This window comes from Tetranychus urticae, chromosome 2, assembly GCF_039701765.1.
Source record: "Tetranychus urticae isolate SD_2017Ah chromosome 2, NJAU_TeUrti_SD_1.0, whole genome shotgun sequence".
NCBI classification, from domain to species: domain Eukaryota; kingdom Metazoa; phylum Arthropoda; class Arachnida; order Trombidiformes; family Tetranychidae; genus Tetranychus; species Tetranychus urticae.
In genome coordinates, this window is record NC_142959.1 from 20,218,460 (window position 1) to 20,237,658 (window position 19,199).

Below are 19,199 nucleotides of genomic sequence, written 5' to 3' on the forward strand. Positions count from 1 at the left end.
AGCCGAAAATGGTCTAAAAAAGAGTTCTGTTATTTCAAAGATAGTCCATTTGATTACTAACTAGTTAATTGCAGGAAACATTGAACGAGTTCAAATGATTACATGAATATGCTGAGGTGACAATGACTTCAATCCATGAACGGATCAACATTTGAAGAAAAGTTGAGTGAAAAAAGTGTTTGTTAAATGAAAATGTAAGGAGAGTGGTTGAAATGCTGTTGAAGAAAAAAGGAAAATCATCTAATCAAACTTGATTCAGTGAAACCTTGAATTCAGTTGTTTGTTGATTCTTTTATTCTTTTGATTTCTCTTTCATTTCTTTAAAAGCTTACAAAAGAAAGATTTGTTGTTTTGGGGTTAAAAATTATGTTTTAAAGCTCACCAATAAGCAAACATAATTATTGCTACTTTAGTCATCATTACTTTCATCATTCAACACCAACCAGCCCTTTTATCTCTACAGCTATTCAGTTTAGCAATCAAACGATAAAATGATTCTATGTGTAAATTGAATTTCATAAATTGTTTATTGTTATTTTAATCAAAGCATAAGTCAGATGATTTCACGTTTCAATGTTTTATTAAAATGAGGAGGGAACGAAAACTGTGGTGTTTACAATTTATTATGATGAACACAGCATTCAATCCATAGAGACTTTGATAATTTGGGTGAACGGAATAAACTCAGTTCTTTGAGAATTGTTTTGACATTTTCAAACCAATTAAAATTTCTGTTATTGTAAAATTAATGAATCGACATTTTTTAGAATCAGTTTTCAATCCTTTAACAGTAAATATTGGCAAAAAATAATGAACAGGAAAATCTTATAGATGTAGAGATAAATAATTTTAATTCTTATTTCGTTTTGAGCTTTCGTGTAATATTTCTTTGAACGGATGATATTACAAAAATTATTGTAAATGGAAAAGTGAATGATACAATGATATTAAATTGTTTAAAAAATATAATGTTCAAGTAACTATAACAGATTCAATTTTGTCCGGATTGATAGTAACTGATTTAGTGGCATTATGTGTTTTATAAATTCCCACCAGTCGATCGGCAAGTTCGTACATATTGTAACGAAGGGAGATGATTAAGAATTGGGTATTACGAGTTCTTTGTTTAACAAAGTTACCAACCAAGGAAACATTTTTAAAATCTAATGCAGCATCAATTTCATCCATAACGTACAACGGAGATGGTTTGAAATGGTGAACAGCGAAAATTAAGGCCAATGAGGAAAGTGTTTTTTCTCCACCGGAAAGATTGGCCATTCGTTTCCAAGTTTTCTTATTGGGTCTAACTGTAAAATTGATTCCTTCTGAAAATGGATCCAATGAGTCCATCCATTCAAGACCAGCATCACCTCCAGAAGTTAAAGCTCGATAAATTTCTTTCAATTTTCTGGCAATAATCACGAAACCGTCTTTGAATTCTTCAAAGCGTTTGGCTTTCAATTGATCCATTTTGGCTCGAATTTCATCTCTTTGTGCAGTAACTTCAGTCAATTCCTTAACTCGTTCACACCAAATGGCTTCTTTCTTTTTGAATTCAGCTATAGAAGCCATATTTGGTTTCATTCCAGCCAATGTTTTCTTAATTGTTTCAATTTCTTTTTCAAGACCTCTTATATTCAATTCAGACAATTCTTCATCACTTAAAATCGGTAATTGTTCAATTGACGTTTTGCCTTCGATTTCATTGATTTTAAGTTCATTAATTTTAGCTTGCCAGTGATCTACTGCACTTTGTCTCTCCTTAACTGCTTTTTCATGGGCATCAAGTTCATTTTTGGCATCCAAGTTTTCCGACTTTAATTTTCCTTCTTTAGTTTTAATTGATGAAACATTTTCTGCTTGTTCTTTGTATTTTTGTTCACACTGTTCTTTAGTATCTAAAGCAACTTTATATTTTTCGACAGCTTCAGTTGCTTGTGCTTCTAATTCAGACATTTCCTTTTTTGATTCTTCAATAAGTGTTTTCGAGTTTTCTATTTCTTGTTCAAGATTTTTTATCTTTTCTTCGCACTTTTCAACGTTGCGGGTATTCATTTTCAGGGAGACGTTGGCTTTTGTTATTGAATTGACTAGATCATTAATTTTTTTATCGAGCGAGTCAGCTTTTTTCCGTGCTGTTCCAACCTTTTCATCAATGAGCTTCTTCATAGCTTTGTCAATCTCGGTAACTTTTTCCTTGATAACAGAACATTGCTTTTCTTTTTCATCAAAAATCTTGGACAATTTTTCGACTTTACTTTCCATCTTTTTAACCTCTCTAGGATCAGATGCGACAGATTCAACGACTCCTTCTAGCTCTTTGATTACTTTTGCCAGTTCTTGTTGTGAATTAGCAGCCATTTGTAAATCCATTTCATATTTAGGTCTATTCTTTTTGATACCATCCAACTGATCTTTCGATTTATTGAAATCAGCTTGAATAAGATCCTTTTTGCTTCTCAGTTGGTGAAACTGCTCCTCAAGAGAGCGAACCTCATCTTCCATGGCAGATAAATCATCTTCACTGTATTCAGAGTCCGCAATTGAACTTCCCATACGACCTTTCAAGGGTCGACCACCACCAGTCATTGCTCCAGAGGCTTCAACTAGCTCACCATTGATCGTTACTACTCTCCATCGTTGAGAACCACGAAGACCTATTCTAGTTGCCTGCGTTAAATCATTGGCGACAAGAGTATCTCTGATTGCATAATAGAAAGCAGGTAACACAGCGTTGTCTTTCACTTGGATTAGATCAAAAAGTCTTGGCACATTCTCAGGTGTATCGATCTCTTCAAAGTTGGAGAAACGATCCATCTTATCTAAAGCAATGAAAGTTGCTGTACCAATATTATTAGCTTTCAAAAACTCGGAACATTTGATAGCATTTTCCATGGTGTCAGTAACAATATTATCTAAAGGCCCACAGGCAGTTGAGATGGCAATGTCATATTTCTTGTCAATCGCACCGAGATCACCAAGTCTACCATAAACACCGTGCAGAGATCCGTTTCTTTTCTGTTCCATCAAAGCATTTAGAACTCTACTTCTTGATGTCGATGAAGTTAATGTATGTCTAACTTCTTCTAACTTTTGAGATTTCCTTTGCAAATTTTCTTCAATCCTTGTTTTTTCTTCTTCAATCTTTGCCATTTCTCTTTCCAGTGTTGAAAGTTTTTTCTCCAAGTCAGGAACTTTACTCTCAAATTCTTTCAACGCTTTTTCCTTTTCTTTAACGTCATTTTCATTTCTTTCATATTTCATTTGAAGTTGATCTAATTTTGCCTTTTCAGTTTTCTCTCTGCTTAAATAAAGATCAAGTTCTGATTGAGCCAATTCAAGATTGGATCTTGCTTCATTGAGTCCCGCTTGTAGATCGAGTAATTCTTTTTCATATTTATCTTTGGATTCCTGTGAGGCTTTAGTCTCGGTTTTAACCAACTCCATGGCTGCTGAAAGTTGCTCACCAGCTTTAATTTTTTGCATTTCTAATTCAGCTTTCTCTTGTTCCAACTGTTCAACTTCTTGAGCAACTCTTTCTGGTAATGCTTGTAACTCTTCTAAATGCTGTCTTTCTTTTTCAATATCAGTCACCAAACGTTTGCTTTTGGTTTTCGTGTGTTTGATCTTGTCCCGAAGTTGAACATCTTTTCTTTCAATTGCTTTGTAAGCTTCGTTATATTCTTCAGCTTGTTTAGTAGCTGAAGTAAGTTCCTCGCTGAGTTTTTTCATACCTTCTTCCAATTCGACACGTTTCTTCTTTAACTCTTCAGCTTTATCTTGAATTTCTTGAAATATGCTTTTAGCTCGTTCGTATTCTTCTACTACATCACTCATGTTGGCTATTGCTTCCGCTTTGCACAGCTGAAATTGTTTATTTCTTTCGAGAGTCAAATTATTTTCGATCTCTAAATAAGCGACTGCTTCGTTTTTAGCTTTCTCTAAACTGTCTTTCTCCTTTTGGATGGTTCTAACACGGTTCATCTTTTCAGCACGAATTTCGTTTTTAGCTTCCAACTTAACTTGAAGTTGAGAAATCGGAGTCTTCAATCGGTTACTTCCAATAATATCTTCAAGAAACTCTAACATTCCAGTATCGTTTTCACTTTCGGCTTTAGGCTTCATTAAAGCTATCTGTTCAACTTCTCCTTGTAAAATTAAAAATCTATTGTATCTCAAATCAATTCCATAAGATTGAAGTCGCTGAGAAACATCTTTAAACTGGACAACTTTATCACTGATCTTGTAGTAAGAGTTATTATTTTTGTGAACAGTCCGACTAACAGTGAATTGAGATCCTTCGACGATAGTGAACTCTTCTCCTTCCTGAAAGGTATATGAAAAAGTCAGTTGTTTAACTCGATGCACAAATCACGAGATGAAAGGTACTCACCGTATCTTCAATTAAAGTGAAATGTACAATAACCGAACAAAAATCAAAGTCAGGATAGGTATCACTCTTGTGAATGAGAGAACTCAATTTCTTCAGACGCAGTTTGGTTGCTCGAAATCCGAACACAAACAACATAGAATCAATGACATTCGATTTACCACTTCCATTAGGACCAACAATGGCTGTAAAACTCTGTCATGGAGAGTAAATAAATTGTTATATGCACAATGAAAGCGATAGATGGTTAAGCGTAACTTACTTTATGAAAAGGTCCCAAAACTTGTAATCCTGCATATGACTTAAAATTAACATTTTCGATATGCGTGATTATCAATCTAGTACCAGTTTCATCACCGCGATAGCTAGGCAAAGGTGGTGGTGGAGGAATGTAAATATCGTCCAGATCTATTAAGTAAAAATTAAACGTAAAACAACAGTAAAATCAAAATATTTTAAGACTGAAACTAACAGTGACAATAACATGAAGATACTCACAATATCCTCCGGGTTCATCGAACAACTCTTCATCTGGATCGGTTGCTTCCTCATTTCTTTCAGGCATTTTTGAACTAATTTTAATTAATAAACAATTAATCGATAAAATAGAAGAAGAAAAAACAGCGAGAATAAAATGCCGCGAATTTTTTTATCAAAACAACAACAAAAATTTCAAATGTTACAACCGACAGGAGGAGGAGTTTAGAAATGTACTGACATCTATGAGACGTATTATCAACAATACTAAAAATTGATAGATTATGCAATTGAATTATCTAATAATCCATTGAAATCTTGATTATTATAACAACTTATCTATTTACACACCAAATAAATCGCTCTATCTCTCCCTGAAATCATAAAAAGGAAACATTCGCATGCGATATACAAAAATTTAACTGAAATATCTTCCAACTCCAAGTAAGTTCATTTGGGTGAACATCTTTAAAATGATTTAATTCAACTTATAACTAAACATGAGCAAAAAATTCACCTACAGAAAGAGATTATGTCTATTGAGTTTTATTAATTTATAATTAAAAGAAGTACATTGAACGTAAGCTGATTGAATTCAGATGATTATTAAAATTAGATTCATACTTTGAGAAATTTCAAAGTAGCCGCGGTTAAAAGTTACTAAAGTGGACCTCTATTAGAGAGATTTTTAACTTTCATTTCTTTTCCTTTTTTGAGACTGTTTTTGATTCTTATGTCAAAATCAAATTTAATAAAATTTATCACACAATATAATTCAGTTTATTTTCATTCTTTGGCCAATGTGAAGTTTAATTGCTAATTATTAGCTAGTGATGAATCAAGGATTATTATTGAATATACCCTGACAACATTTTTTGTTGACCTGGAACCAGAAATACTCAAGCTCATTCTTTGTAAACAATTTTGTTTTCACCTTCCCAAGGCTGTCCTCTTATTTTGAAGGTATGTTGCTATTTTTTTATCCATCACATTTCTCATAGTTAACACGATTTATCATTTATTGTCACTTTTTTTATGCTCTTACCATTCACATTGGTCATTTCAGTTTCATCTTTTCACGAAATTTGTGACTCTCCAAGTTTATACTTGCATTTAATTTCCTTTTATTCATCTCTTGCTTATTTTTCATCCCCTCCTCATCACCATTTTTCCCCACACACTCTCTCTCTCTCTCTTTCCTTACTCTAGTGTTGCAAAATATTGAAAAAAGTTATTTATCGATAGGAAAAATATTGTTTGAGTACTTATCGATAATTATTGATGATATTGTTATTGAAAAATATCGTTAAATATTGAAAAATATTGCAATATATTGTTATTTTCATAGGATTTTATATGAAAAAATAGGTATTAGATTTTTATTGACTGAATTGCAGATTGAAAACTTAATCAGAGAACCAGGTAGTGAGCTTAGAAACATTAGTTTATTAACATTAACCTGTGCATTTTTCATTAATTATTGACTCGCTTCAGAAAAAACATTTTATTATAACTGGACGTAAGATTTTTTGATAATATTAGTTATCGATAGTATTGTCGGACTTATCGATAAATATTGCTAGCTTTGTTATCGATATTATTTATTGTATCGATGATATTGTTGCAACACTACCTTACTCGTTACTTGTTGTAGTATGTCTGTTTGTATGTAAGTTGTATGTCTATTTTGCATTCACCTTTCATTTCTTCATCTCCTTATTTTGCAAACATTAAAAGCTAATCGTTTTCTTCAGTAATTGCTATTTTGAAAGAATGTTAAATATCATTAGCTCAATTGCTTTCGCCAATTTTATTAAATCTAGTTAAAAATCTAGTTCACCGATCAATGTGAAGTTCAATTATTGCAAGTGATACACGCAGGGATTGCTAATAATTTGATTCTCGTCATTTCTTCGCTAATAGCTTTGAGCATCTTTTTTTGTGATTTTTATCAACTGTAACTTTTTTTCTTTCTTTTAGGTGATTCCATTTTTCAACGTTCATTTGTCATCATTATTTTGCATTATTATTAGTTTTGCCCTGTTACCAATACACTCGATCATTTATGTCATTTGCTTTTAAGATGATTGCTCCCACTACGACCATTGAAACGGTTACTATTGTGAGACCATTAAAGGTAAGATTCATCTTCATCTTTTGATAACTCTTCTAATATTTCGAACTCATAGAAGCATTCAATAATTTTCAGATACAATCAATCAATGCAATTATTACTTCTAATCAAGTTTAATATGATTTAGACACTCAATCTTTTTATAACTGTACTCTAAAAAATCAACGATTATTTAGTTTCCTTTTTATTTGAATCAAATGTTTTAAATTTATTTCTCTTTTCTCTTCTTCCTCGTCCATTTAATTAAACAGGTAATCGCATTCATATGTGGTATAATTGTGTTGTTTCTTATGACACTATGCATCGGATCATCAAATTGGTTGACTTCAGAAAAGTATCGGCAAGGTCTATGGGAATATTGTATTGAAGAAGACGCCATTCAACCGTTGCCTTTTAACCTCAAAAATGGCCCTGGATGTTTCCCGGGTAGAGACGCCGGTATGTTTTATTTCAATCAATCCTTTTCTTGTATAAATATTTTGTATTTTCACTAGACTGATAAGAATTGAAAAGTTTAAACAATACAAAAATAGAACAGAAAACCTGAATTCCAGATGGTGAATACATTTGTGATGATGATTGAAAAAAACATTGGATCCTCATCATAAACATCATAAATCATCATTCACTTCCTAAAATAGGATAGTTAACATTTCGATTTCTGTTTTATTTACTAAATTTCTTATTCTTTCTCATGGAAACTTATCCATCTTATAGCTTAATCACAAGTCCAATTTACAAATCGTTTGAGCATTATTATTACAGCCTTTTCCATAACATATTGATGTATCAAATTCAACATTAGATGGATATATACGCTAGTAAAAGTAACTTTTCCATCATCATTACTCCTCCTCCCCTCAGTAGCTTTTCAATTTTCAAAAGAAATGACTTTTTGCTTTCACCATTCTTTCCACCTGATATTTTATCAAAAAATTCAGCTTTATTCATCCTTGACACGACGTTTTTACTCTCATGAATGAGTTGCTTTATTTAATTCATTGTTGAACTTTTTTTCTTCTTCCTATTATTCTCCATTTTTTATCTACTCAGGCTACATCAAATTAGCTGGAATACTCTGTTGCTTTGGTTTGGGATTTGATTTTCTCGCAACCATCATGACTGGTTTTGGCCTTAGCAGCAAAGACCCAAGGAAAAAATACACTCTCTATCGATTTGCTTTATATATCATGGTTGCTGCATGTGAGTGTTTCAATATCATGTTTTTTTATTTCTCACAACTGCAGTTGAAAAAAAGAGAATTACAAATTGCAATTGAACAAAGAATGAAAAGAAAGGGTAGATGGAGAGTCTTGATTTGTGAACCATTACATTGCTCAAACTAAGTCCACTTGAAAACCGGTCTTCACCATCTTCATATTTCGCCCTAGTTCAACCTTAATATTAGCCATTCCTCTTTCTTCATCTTTCTTTCCTTCCTTTCTTCCTTCCTTTCTTACGCGTACAATAATAGAGGGTTTGGTGGTACAACAATGCGAGAGGCTATTTACAGAAAAATAATTTTGCCTTATTTGATTGCAACGATAATGAGAGAATACTCATTTTACTCTTTCTGTTCAATTTTCATCCTCACTTATCCTCCAATCCTCTCTATCTGATGGAGGAATATTTTTAGACTCACTTCTTAACAATTGCATTAAGGAAATAGAAACAGACATGATGAAAATGAAGATGAGAAAAATGAAACAAAATCCCATTCTTGCTCATCATAACCTCACCTAGATTTGCTCTATGAGTTTACTCTTTGAAAATAGTGAGTGAGTGTGAGATAAATACTTGAATGTATTTATAATCTTGTTGAGATGCAGAATAAATCAAGCAAAATATATAAACAAACTTTATTAGTTTCACGTAAATGAGTAATGTATCCAACTTGATTTACAAAATTTCCAATTTAATCGCAACTCGCATACTTTCCATGTCTTTCAATGTTGCCCCTAATCATTGATCAACAAAATTTAATTTCAACCTGGCTAAATATTGAAAGCTTTTACAGCGTAAAATACTAGATTTTTTGATAATACAATCTATTCAAACTCCCCGTTTGGCCTCTAAACCAATTTACAAACTAAATTTGCACTCTAAAAGCTAATCTTATTGGTTAATTGAATTATACTGACCATTTCTCACAGATGTAAAGTAACTGCAGTAGTTTTACTGGATGAAAGGGCTAGGGTTGGGGAAGACCTTGTTTATACTGTTAACTCGCTTTCCATTCATTTATTTATTGACTAATTTGATTTAATTTTCTTATTTACAGTCGTTGTTATATTAATTGCCTTGGTTGTCTATCCTGCTTATTTTGCTGCTGAATTTAATGAGAGTAATCGCCAAATTTGGGAACTTGGATGGGCCTATGGAGTTGGATGGGGAGCTGCCATATTTTTACTTGGAGCCATACTGTTATTACTTTGTGACAAGGAGACAGAAGAGATTTATTATAAAGAAAGGACAATTGTACATACACAAACAAACGGAGGTGATCTGAAAGCTTAAGGGACAAACCAAAATCCAAAGCGAAAAAGTGTAAAAAGATTATTTCACCGAAAGAGTTTAAAATCAAAAGGCAACATAAGTTTATATCAGTGACAAGAAACATCAACATGCAGTTATTAATCGTGAAAAGTATATATCAACGAAGAATCAATGAATTATGGACAAATATATATAATTTTTATATATATATTTACAACATGCATTTTCATCAAAATGTGTAACTCAAATCATCAGGACCATCAATGACAAAAACAAACGATAAACAATCATGGAAAGAATCATCAACAGTTTCAATTCATCAACAAATTGGGTTTTACAATTTGTACAATAATCAAATTGACAGAGGCTTATATAATTTGTATAGTTTTTTTCAACACTCAAACATCTATTTGAGGTTCGTTCTTCTCTTGTCCAGTTTGATTCGCCAACCTCATTTAATCTACTTTGCCTTTTTCTCCTTTTTAAAACTATTATTATTATCATTAGTATTATTATTACAATGATTCTGATGATGGTGTTGATTATGTTGATGATGATTATAATGGTATAAAAGCATCTTTCTCAGTCTCAATGTCTCAGCATGGAAAGTTTGAATCTCACCAAAATAGTATCATTGAAAATAATTTAATTTCCGTCTCAATGAACAAACAGGACAAACTTCGAAATGTCTATTAGCATTTATGCTAAAAATGGCGATCTCGAATCATTGTAAAATATCATAACATCACTAATCTCCATATCCTTTCAATACCTTAACTCATCTTCAACCTTCTTTCAGAAATTCTTTAATTTCTCAGTTTTCTCTCTAAATCAGTGAACATCTTTTCCTTTCTTTTACACCTCCAATCATTAATTTTCTTGTTCTTGAACATCTGTAATGATCAATTGTGTCGATCAAGGATTTGTTTTTTTTCAAACAATTGATAGAGACTGAAAATTAATAGAGAAGCCAAAATTATGTTTTTTAAGCCTTTCAAATCCATTTACTGGGCAAAACCTTTTCTCTTGCTAAAAGCCTAACTTTGAATCAACCAGTTGTTGTTCAACAAGAAACCAAACAACGAAAACCAATCGATTGATTATGGAATGAAATTTATTGATTAATTAGCGTAAAGTTGTACAAAACTTTCCCTCCAATCAGCCGGTTGATTTAATGTCTTAATTATATCAAAAAACAGCCTTTCTCTTTCTTTTCAAATGTCGACTTATAAGATGATCATCATCTGTACCAACATCATAATCATAATCATCTCAATTAATCTTCTCATCATCACCTTCATTATTTCAGAGCCGCTAACACATCTACTAATTATCACCTCCCAATGGTTCCTTCATAAACAACTGATCTCTATCTTTCTCTCCATCTCTTTTAAAACTCTCAAAACTTCATTTACTTTCAATTGAAGCCAATGCTTGTATTGCAATTTTAAGCACTTAACAAATCAAACCCAACATAACTCTTGCAAACTTTCCTGATCCCACCAAAAATCAATGTGTCAGAAGCCAAGAAAAATCATTTGGAAAATCATCTTGATCGGAAACTTGCACCTAGATCATGTGATGCTTCATCATGGAAACTTGTTCCATGAACAAAATTACATTGAGAACTGTTATTCAGCCTTAATTTGACACTAAAGATTAAAACTGTCAATGCAAAGACGCATCCTAAACTTATGTGAAAAATCCTGTTGAAAATGTATCATAAGAATCTTCATTAAAATCACATCAAATCATGGGTGATGCTATTAGTTTGAGAGTAAAATGTTAAATAATCAAATAAAATGGACTTTTAATGTCAATAAAAAAACTACAAAAAGTTAATCTAAAACTCACTTCATTTCATCCTTTAATATCTTAATGTCTTAATAATATCAAAGGCTTGATTAGAGTTTGCCGGTTTAATTGTATTACTCTTTGGACAAAAGGCTTATAAATCTTGCAGACAATTAAGTGAGTTTCTTCAAATTTTAGTTTAGTTTTACGAAAACAATTTTATTATTTCTATCAGATTCTAAAATTTCAAAGGATATCTCCTAGAAACTCAGGGAGTCTGGATAAAATCAAGTTGATGGATCCCATAATTTTACATTTAATAATAATTGTTATGTCAAACATAAATAATGTTGCAAATCAGTTCAACTTTTTTTTAAATTGAAAAGTTATGCGATGTTAGATCAGGTGTTGATTAAAATTTAAAATTGAAAATATATAATAGATGGAGTTAGCTTTAATGCAAATCATTAAAACTCAACGATCATCGAAATTTAATATCGTTATTATCTTTGCTCACAATTTACTGATTGTCAATGGTTGCTCAATTTATCTACACAGTTGATTATTCATATTGCCCTTACAATGATCATGGATTTAAAAATAGACTGGTGGTTGTCACTCGTTAAAACTAATAGGGGTTAAGATTGAAGGTTGATCTAAATTTAATACATTCATTAACACTATGAAATTATTCATTATTTACAATTTAGATGCTTATTTCAATATATTGAAGGGTATGAAGCGGTCTAATAACTAATGATAAAAATTTAGGCCAATTATCACTTTAATGCCTATTATGATTTATAAGATTAGCATAATTTCCCAGCCGTTCAGTCGAGCCGATGCTTTGTTGACAATGTTGCATTGCTTTCTGCTTATTGATAGGTGAAGCAATTCGAGTTAATAAAATTAATTTTGATTATTTTACTTTACAGACGAAAGAGGAAACCAAAGCTAAATTGGATCTCGATGAAATAATGGGATCAATATTTTGCGAAAAAGAATGTAATTAATTTAACCGAATAATCATTACGACGCTTTAGTAATTGATAATCTCAATAAGCTAAATAACATTTATCTTCTATTTTCATTTTACAGCTAGAGTGATTATTAATCGTATTCAAGGAGTTTTAGAATCTAATTCATCTCCAACTGTTTTTGATCCATCATGGGTTTGTATATTGTAAGTAAATCAGTCTATCTTAACTGTTAAATTTAAATTAACTCAATAACTCTTTTTTATAGAGGTTCTGGTGTATCTGTCAAGAAACATATGATTGCTTTAGGAATCACAGAGGCTCACTAAATTTGGGCCATGGAATGGAACAAATTAGATTTATTTTAATTATTTTAACACCGACGATTGAGGCTAGTGCTGGTATTAAAGTACAATAGATCTAATTTTAATGGCCTGAAATGTTAATTTTGGTTCCTTTCTTTACCCTAATCTTTACAGAAACACACTAAAAGCTCTTATGAAATTGGTAGGACATTTTCAACTCTTTTAATGCATCACTCATTACGCTTCGATCTACTGGATTCATCGAAAGAATCGATTAAAGAAATACTTACAGACAAGGCAGCTGAATTATCAACCAAATCAAATCAAGTTAAAAGAAAAGTAATTCATGGTTTGGATACAAGTTTATGGGAAAATATTTCTCGTCGAGTTCGGTGTTACCATACTGATTTCGTTGATGGTATTGTTGGTAAAAAGACGATTCACAAAACATTAGCAACTTCACTGTTCTTGTATTTTGGCTGTATATTACCTGCCATCGCTTTTGGTCTCCTTAATTCAAAAAATACCAATGGATTGATAGGTATTCATCTTGAAACACATTGCTTTGTTTACCAAGTTAATTTATCTTTAAATCTAAATTAGGGTCAAAAAGAGCGTTAGTTGGTCAAGCTCTTGGAGGAATTGTTTTTGCCCTGATTGGTGGTCAGCCTTTGGTTATTATTGCAACTACTGCAATGGTGTCATTGTATATAAAAGGTAAAGTTAACCTATTAGTTAACCTAAATAATATTTAATGATTTTTTTTGTCTCCAGTTGTCTATGAAATAAGTGAACAATTAGACGTCGATTTTTTCGTTATGTATGCAACGGTTGGCTTCTGGAATACACTTTTTGTTTTGGCCTATGCAGTATTTGGATGGAGTAAATTGATCAAATATGCCACAAGATCAGTTGAAGAGATATTTGCACAGTTTATAACGATTTGTTTCTTTTATGATGCCATCAATGATTGCGTTGAAAGTGAGTGATTGCAATTTTTCATCTCCAATTTCATTAATTTCACCTGAAAATATTACTAACTTGTGAATACTTTCGTTATTTTTTCAGGTTTCAACAAATACTATCACACAGAAGCGTGTGCTAATTTTACGAAACTAACGGATGGTGAATTAAATGTGACCACACTGGAAACTCCAATAATCTGTCAACGAGAGGATTCACTTCTTCATTTGCTCTTAGCTTTAGGAACTGTTTGGTTATCGCTAAGAACTTATAAATTCACATTCACCACTTCATGTTCGTTCCTTGGCTGATACAGAGGAGCGAAATAATCAGGGACTTATTGAAACACATATTATTCGTGTTCGAGAGACTCGTATAACAGCCCTTTTATCAAATATACTCATCGGACTCTCACTGTTCATGATACCCTATCCACTTAACCTGATTTCAACTCCAGTTTTGGATGGACTGTTTCTTTATTGTGCCTTTGCCTCTTTGAGGGGAAGCTCAATGTTCCAAAGAATTTGTTTACTCTTTCAAGAACAGGTAATTATCGATTCACAAAATCTTGAAATATTTAAGAATCAAATCAAAAAGTGATTTCGATACTTTTCAAAGTCTACACATTTCTTATACTATAGTATAAGAAACTCTGTTAATTTTAAATCTCTTTTTTCATCTTTTATTGAATTTAGTCTTCTTATCCTCCAAATCATTATGTCCGCCGAGCACGTCAACGCATTGTCCATCTATTCAAAGTGTGCGAAATAATTCAACTAGTTATTCTAGTTTATGTCGGTTTAATAGCTCCATGGGCATACCTTAAAATGGCTTTTCCTGTCTTTATTGCTCTTTTAATGCCTTTTAGGTGAGTACATTTCAGTCAAATTAAGTTCCATTAAGGTTTCTTACTCCATAACCTCGTGTCTATTTCATCTAACCAATTCTTTTTGTTTTCAGACATTTTATTTTACCAATCTTTCTTGATAAAAAGACGTTGAAACTATTGGACTCTTATGGTTAAACCATTGATAAACGAATGACATTGTCATTAAACTTTTAGGAAAAACCTTTTTTACTTTAATTATATTCAAATTTATCTTAGGAAAACGTTTTGTCCAAATTAATTGTAATTTTTTCATATTAAAAAATCAAATATGGCATCTTCATGATTGTTTCAACTTATGAACAAGTTCCACAATCACAGTGTAGTTTGATTTACATTTGATAGTTGCAGATTATAACAGGCAAGCAATTATAGCAACTTGATAACAAACTCAAATGTAAACCTAATAATAGGAAATATCTAGATTGATCATCTCGGATATGCATTGATATCTTGACCATCGGCTTTGCAGTAACTTTTAACAATCGATTCAATCCAATTCAGGTATGAAGTAACTCGTGTAAACACAGTTGGCATTTCATCAGTACACGCATTACCAAATGAAACAAGACCAATTACATACAGCTTAATCCTCTCTTGAGACTCAACCATTAAAGGTCCCCCTGAATCACCAAAACATGGGCTTGCACGATTTGCTCGAGCACAAATATGAGCCCGATAAGATAACAAACCGAACCATGAAATTGTACAGCTCAAAAAGTTAACATGATCCATTTGTAATTCCAGCGGTCTTTCGGTTGTCTCATTTTCCTCTGTATCTGTAACGCCCCAGCCCGCAACGTACAAATCATTGGATGTAAAATAAATGTTACGAGATATTAAACAGGCAGGTTGAACATTTCTGCTAAAACTGGGGATTGGTTCAGCTAATTGAATCAAGGCGATATCATTACGAACAACTGGAGAAGTATTGTAGTCAGGGTGTTGAATAAATTGAGCTACTTTGTACCGTCTACCCGAAGTGGTCAAATCATGAGCTCCAACTAATACTGATAGACGAGTTAAATTGGCGAAAAAACAATGGCCAGCAGTTACAATCCATTGATCATTAAGTATTGACCCACCACAGTTATGAGCATAGCTAGAGATGAGACAAAAAAACAAATTAAATTAAGAAACTTTAAATGTTGCTCAACAAGGATAATTAATAAACTTAAATACTTACTCTCCAGCGGATCGTTCAATTTGTAGTGACACCAACCAAGGATATTTATGTGGATAAAATTCAGTGCCATTTACAATTTTGAAAGTATCTTCAGCAGGATTAATCTTACAATTACAATCAGATTGATTAAAAGCAGCTGAACAAGAATACAAAAGAGTTGCAAAAACAAATATGAACGATGAATAATTGTTGTTGAGCAGCATTGTCATTGGCAACGTCCAATCGAGATGAGTCTCAGTAGCGAGGGAAAGTTGAATAGCCTTAGAATCTTGATCAAAATTGTTGATCAATTTGATTCCTTCTTATATGACTGATCTGATCTGATCTTTAAATGGACAATTATACCTCACAAACAAAGTTGAATAAAGAATGGAGACGATTACGCTAATAATAAATTAAAACCACTTGATTATTAAATTAATTCATAAAGAATTGAAGCAATATGAACATATTTTTTCACTACAATTGTTTTCTAGTTTAATTAATTCTGAATGCTAATTGATTACGTTGCCATAAATCAAGAAAATTGAGCCGATTGAGCTTAGAGTTGATTGAAATCGTGAAGCCTTCAATCGCAGTCGATGATTCCCAAGTTATCAATTCATGAAAACTCCATTTAGATGATAGTTTAAGCCAATTCCTAACAACTCATAGTCTTGTAGCTGACAAATAACCTTTCTAATTGTGTGTAATTTAAATTGTCTCCTAATTACATCATTATTTACATATTAATTTGGTTTTGTTGTGAAATTGAATACAGCATAATGATGAGCAATTACATGTTTTTTGAAAACCTTTAACTGTTGGACACTTGTTGATGATAATTACATGATTACTTTCATCAGCTTTAAAATTTAATGATTTTGAAAAGTCTGAAAATCTTTCTATTGAAAGGTTAAATGATCACAATTAAGGGCCAATTTGAAGTAATCTGATAAAATGAAACTTACAATTGAGCTTACGTAAAAGTGATATTTATAGATGAAATTGGAATCCAAAGATTGTTTTATTTTTTACTTTAAATGTGGTAAAATTAACATTTATATCAATAATGATCTTTAAATTTGCTCGAATTACACTTTAAATGGTAATTTTATCGCTTCATTTTTGTATTGTAACATCAATAAGGAAGCTTTTGCTCATTTAATAACTTACCAATGGCTATTTAACCTTTTAAGGATCATTACTAGACTAATGCATTTCAACTTAATCACTGTTTACTGGTTGAATATTGTAAATGATTTAACATTAACATCTAACTTTGGTAGTTACACATTCAACACATTTTATTGATTTGTATCCAATTGTAGTTGAATCTGTAATGAGAAACAATGATACAATTTACCCACAATTTCATCTAAATCACACAGTCGCACAGTGAAACTCATTTCATTTTAATCCCACAATTTAACTAAATCAACCATCACAACCCAAAGATATAACAATTGTTGCCAGCTACATATTAAAGCCAACAGTTAGGTGTTCAATGTCTAATGATTTTAGCTGGAATTGGTTAGATTAAAGACTAATTTGGTTGGATGTTGTTAATTTCAACAGGCAACCGCTTTTTTGTTATTGTAATAATAAGCGTTTGACTTTGACGTTTCCATTAGTCACATTATTAAAGTATAACCATGAATATGATCAAAATTAATGATAAGACAAGATCATCTTGATCAGTATCTTTGGTCTGGTTTACAAGGAAAACAGAACCAGAAACTGGTAATATTGGGTAAAGACAATGACAATTGTTGATTTTTATCGGGAAATTTGATACTTCACAAGTTGGTCATAAAAGGAATCTTTGATTTCAGGGAAAATTGATCGAGCCATGGAATTAATGAGTCAATGAAACATGATTTTAAGGTTCACATGTAAGAGTAAACGCAATGGAAGAAACGAGAAACATTTTCAAAAATCAATCTATTTCTGTTTGATGTTTGCTTATTTATCAAGACAACTGATTAAGATGGTAAACTAAATAATTAACTTTATCATTCGGGTCTTTAGCCTTTCAAGGTTTTTCAGTTTTTTTTCAATGATGATGTTATCCTAATAGTGTTTAATATTTCTAATAGAACTGAATTGCCCATTAACCAGAAAAACTCATTCCCTTTTCGCAATTTGACTGATTAATTTCACTGGTAGATATTTTGTGGTTAATTTTGAAAGAGTAAATTGTTGATTGTTTGGATCTATTGGGTTTATTATCCGGTTTTATCACATGTTACTGGTAAACTGGTGTTTACATGAATTAAATTTATAGGAAGGTTAATTTTGTTGATGTTTGTGTTGTGGAGAGAGTCAGAATTACAGTCTGATTATAGTCATCTGTGGAGCCATCATGAAGATAATTACTTAAAACACAGCAAGTAGTTTCTGGTGAAGTCAGTGACGATTAATATCTCAAAAGGTGACCTTCACTAATCATGATTTGAATTAAAGAGGCAGAAGCACATTGAAGGCATGTGTATGAAGGCACAACAACAAATAATCGAAATATTAGCTTACAATTGCCCTTGATTAAGGGTAAATAATTAATTTCGCCCTATTAATTCAGGTTGATTCATCATCAGCTTGTTTCATGTATTTACAGTTGACTCCATCGTAATGATCACAATGATAGTTGTAATACAATAATGAAAGGCTTGACGATAAAAAAAGACTCGTCATAAGAGTCAAAACTTGAATAGATGCGAGTAGAAGAACATGAAAATGGTTGATAGTTGAGAAAGGCTAGATTTGGTTAATCGAACAGATTATATTTCCACTTTTCCCATATCCTTCGAAGCTAATCACTCGATTATCCAATCAGTCTGAAAACCATGTGACAAGATATTATGTTAAAATGACTGTAGGCTCTAACCTAAAGCATAATTTAATTTCTTCATTACCAATCCTGGCTTGCATTAACCTCAACTTGATATCCATAAGATAAAAAACATGTTCAAGCCATTTTCAAGCTTATTCTCGTTCCGTCATTTCCAACGATAATCCTATTGTTTAATGGTGATCAACAATATTTATCTCTTAATAAACACGATCAGCTACAATCTGAATAATAAGTACGATATCCCATCGCCATGTCTCATCACATTGTCTTTATCCAGTTATAAGTCAATTCACTCTTGTTTACTTCCAGATAGGCTTGAATGTTTCCACCAGTAAGTCCCATTTAACAAGAAGCTAAAGTCGAATCAATTCAATGGTGATTGACCAATCAAGTATACGTCAATGAATCTGAAATTGCTCACAATAATCAGCATCATAGCCAATCTATCAATTTTATCAAATGAAAAGGATAGAAAAGAGTTGAGTTACCTTGTATTGATAAGTTAAGAGTAAAAAATGTAGGTAGACAAAACTCAGCATAAGAGGAGATAAAGAAAGGGGAATATTGTAATAGCATTATTAATAATGATTTCACGGGTAATCATTAAAACATAAATAAACTCGTGATTATTCAAGCATCCTGATTTTGATGATAATTACCAGAAAAAAATGGATGAACCAGAATTATCTGAATAAAAAAGTATCGATATTATTGATATCGGATCCAACAAGATAGTCAATCCTGAACCAGTCATTTTC

General features: G+C 31.8%; 3 protein-coding genes, 1 long non-coding RNA gene and 1 pseudogene across 7 annotated transcripts; 2 read left to right on the forward strand and 3 right to left on the reverse strand.

The window, feature by feature from the left end:
- Positions 1–834: 834 nt before the first annotated feature.
- glu (structural maintenance of chromosomes 4-like protein gluon) lies at positions 835–5,039 on the reverse strand. Its single transcript, XM_089268005.1, has 4 exons — positions 4,889–5,039; positions 4,653–4,798; positions 4,394–4,585; positions 835–4,326 (listed from the first exon to the last, which is right to left on the reverse strand). Exons 1-4 carry the CDS (start codon positions 4,953–4,955, stop codon positions 973–975), a joined length of 3,759 nt encoding a protein of 1,252 aa, XP_089124131.1. The 5' UTR covers positions 4,956–5,039; the 3' UTR covers positions 835–972.
- A 549-nt stretch (positions 5,040–5,588) lies between these two features.
- LOC149094096 (uncharacterized) lies at positions 5,589–6,663 on the reverse strand. Its single transcript, XR_016199124.1, has 2 exons — positions 6,498–6,663; positions 5,589–6,059 (listed from the first exon to the last, which is right to left on the reverse strand). It is a non-coding gene; the product is annotated as an uncharacterized LOC149094096 (long non-coding RNA).
- Positions 5,592–11,339, forward strand: LOC107371021 (transmembrane protein 47). Its single transcript, XM_015938972.3, has 5 exons — positions 5,592–5,830; positions 6,848–7,004; positions 7,253–7,439; positions 8,055–8,204; positions 9,283–11,339. The coding sequence occupies exons 2-5, from the start codon at positions 6,933–6,935 to the stop codon at positions 9,516–9,518; spliced, it is 645 nt and encodes a 214-aa protein (XP_015794458.1). The 5' UTR covers positions 5,592–5,830; positions 6,848–6,932; the 3' UTR covers positions 9,519–11,339.
- Positions 11,340–12,154: 815 nt separating this feature from the next.
- Positions 12,155–14,700, forward strand: LOC149094097 (solute carrier family 4 member 11-like; annotated as a pseudogene). Its single transcript, XR_016198929.1, has 9 exons — positions 12,155–12,296; positions 12,390–12,474; positions 12,537–12,669; positions 12,748–13,114; positions 13,177–13,290; positions 13,348–13,554; positions 13,642–14,082; positions 14,232–14,404; positions 14,497–14,700. The product of XR_016198929.1 is annotated as a solute carrier family 4 member 11-like (transcript).
- On the reverse strand, positions 14,687–19,179 carry LOC107371020 (chymotrypsin-1-like). 3 transcript variants are annotated; one of them, XM_025162755.2, is made up of 3 exons: positions 19,101–19,179; positions 15,609–18,884; positions 14,687–15,524 (listed from the first exon to the last, which is right to left on the reverse strand). In XM_025162755.2, exons 2-3 carry the CDS (start codon positions 15,815–15,817, stop codon positions 14,852–14,854), a joined length of 882 nt encoding a protein of 293 aa, XP_025018523.2. In that variant the 5' UTR covers positions 15,818–18,884; positions 19,101–19,179; the 3' UTR covers positions 14,687–14,851. The 3 variants fall into 3 exon arrangements, with proteins under 3 accessions (XP_025018523.2, XP_015794457.2, XP_089124106.1); XM_015938971.3 differs by having other exon boundaries at positions 15,609–18,848; positions 18,930–19,124; XM_089267980.1 differs by having other exon boundaries at positions 15,609–19,163.
- Between the last annotated feature and the right edge of the window lie 20 nt (positions 19,180–19,199).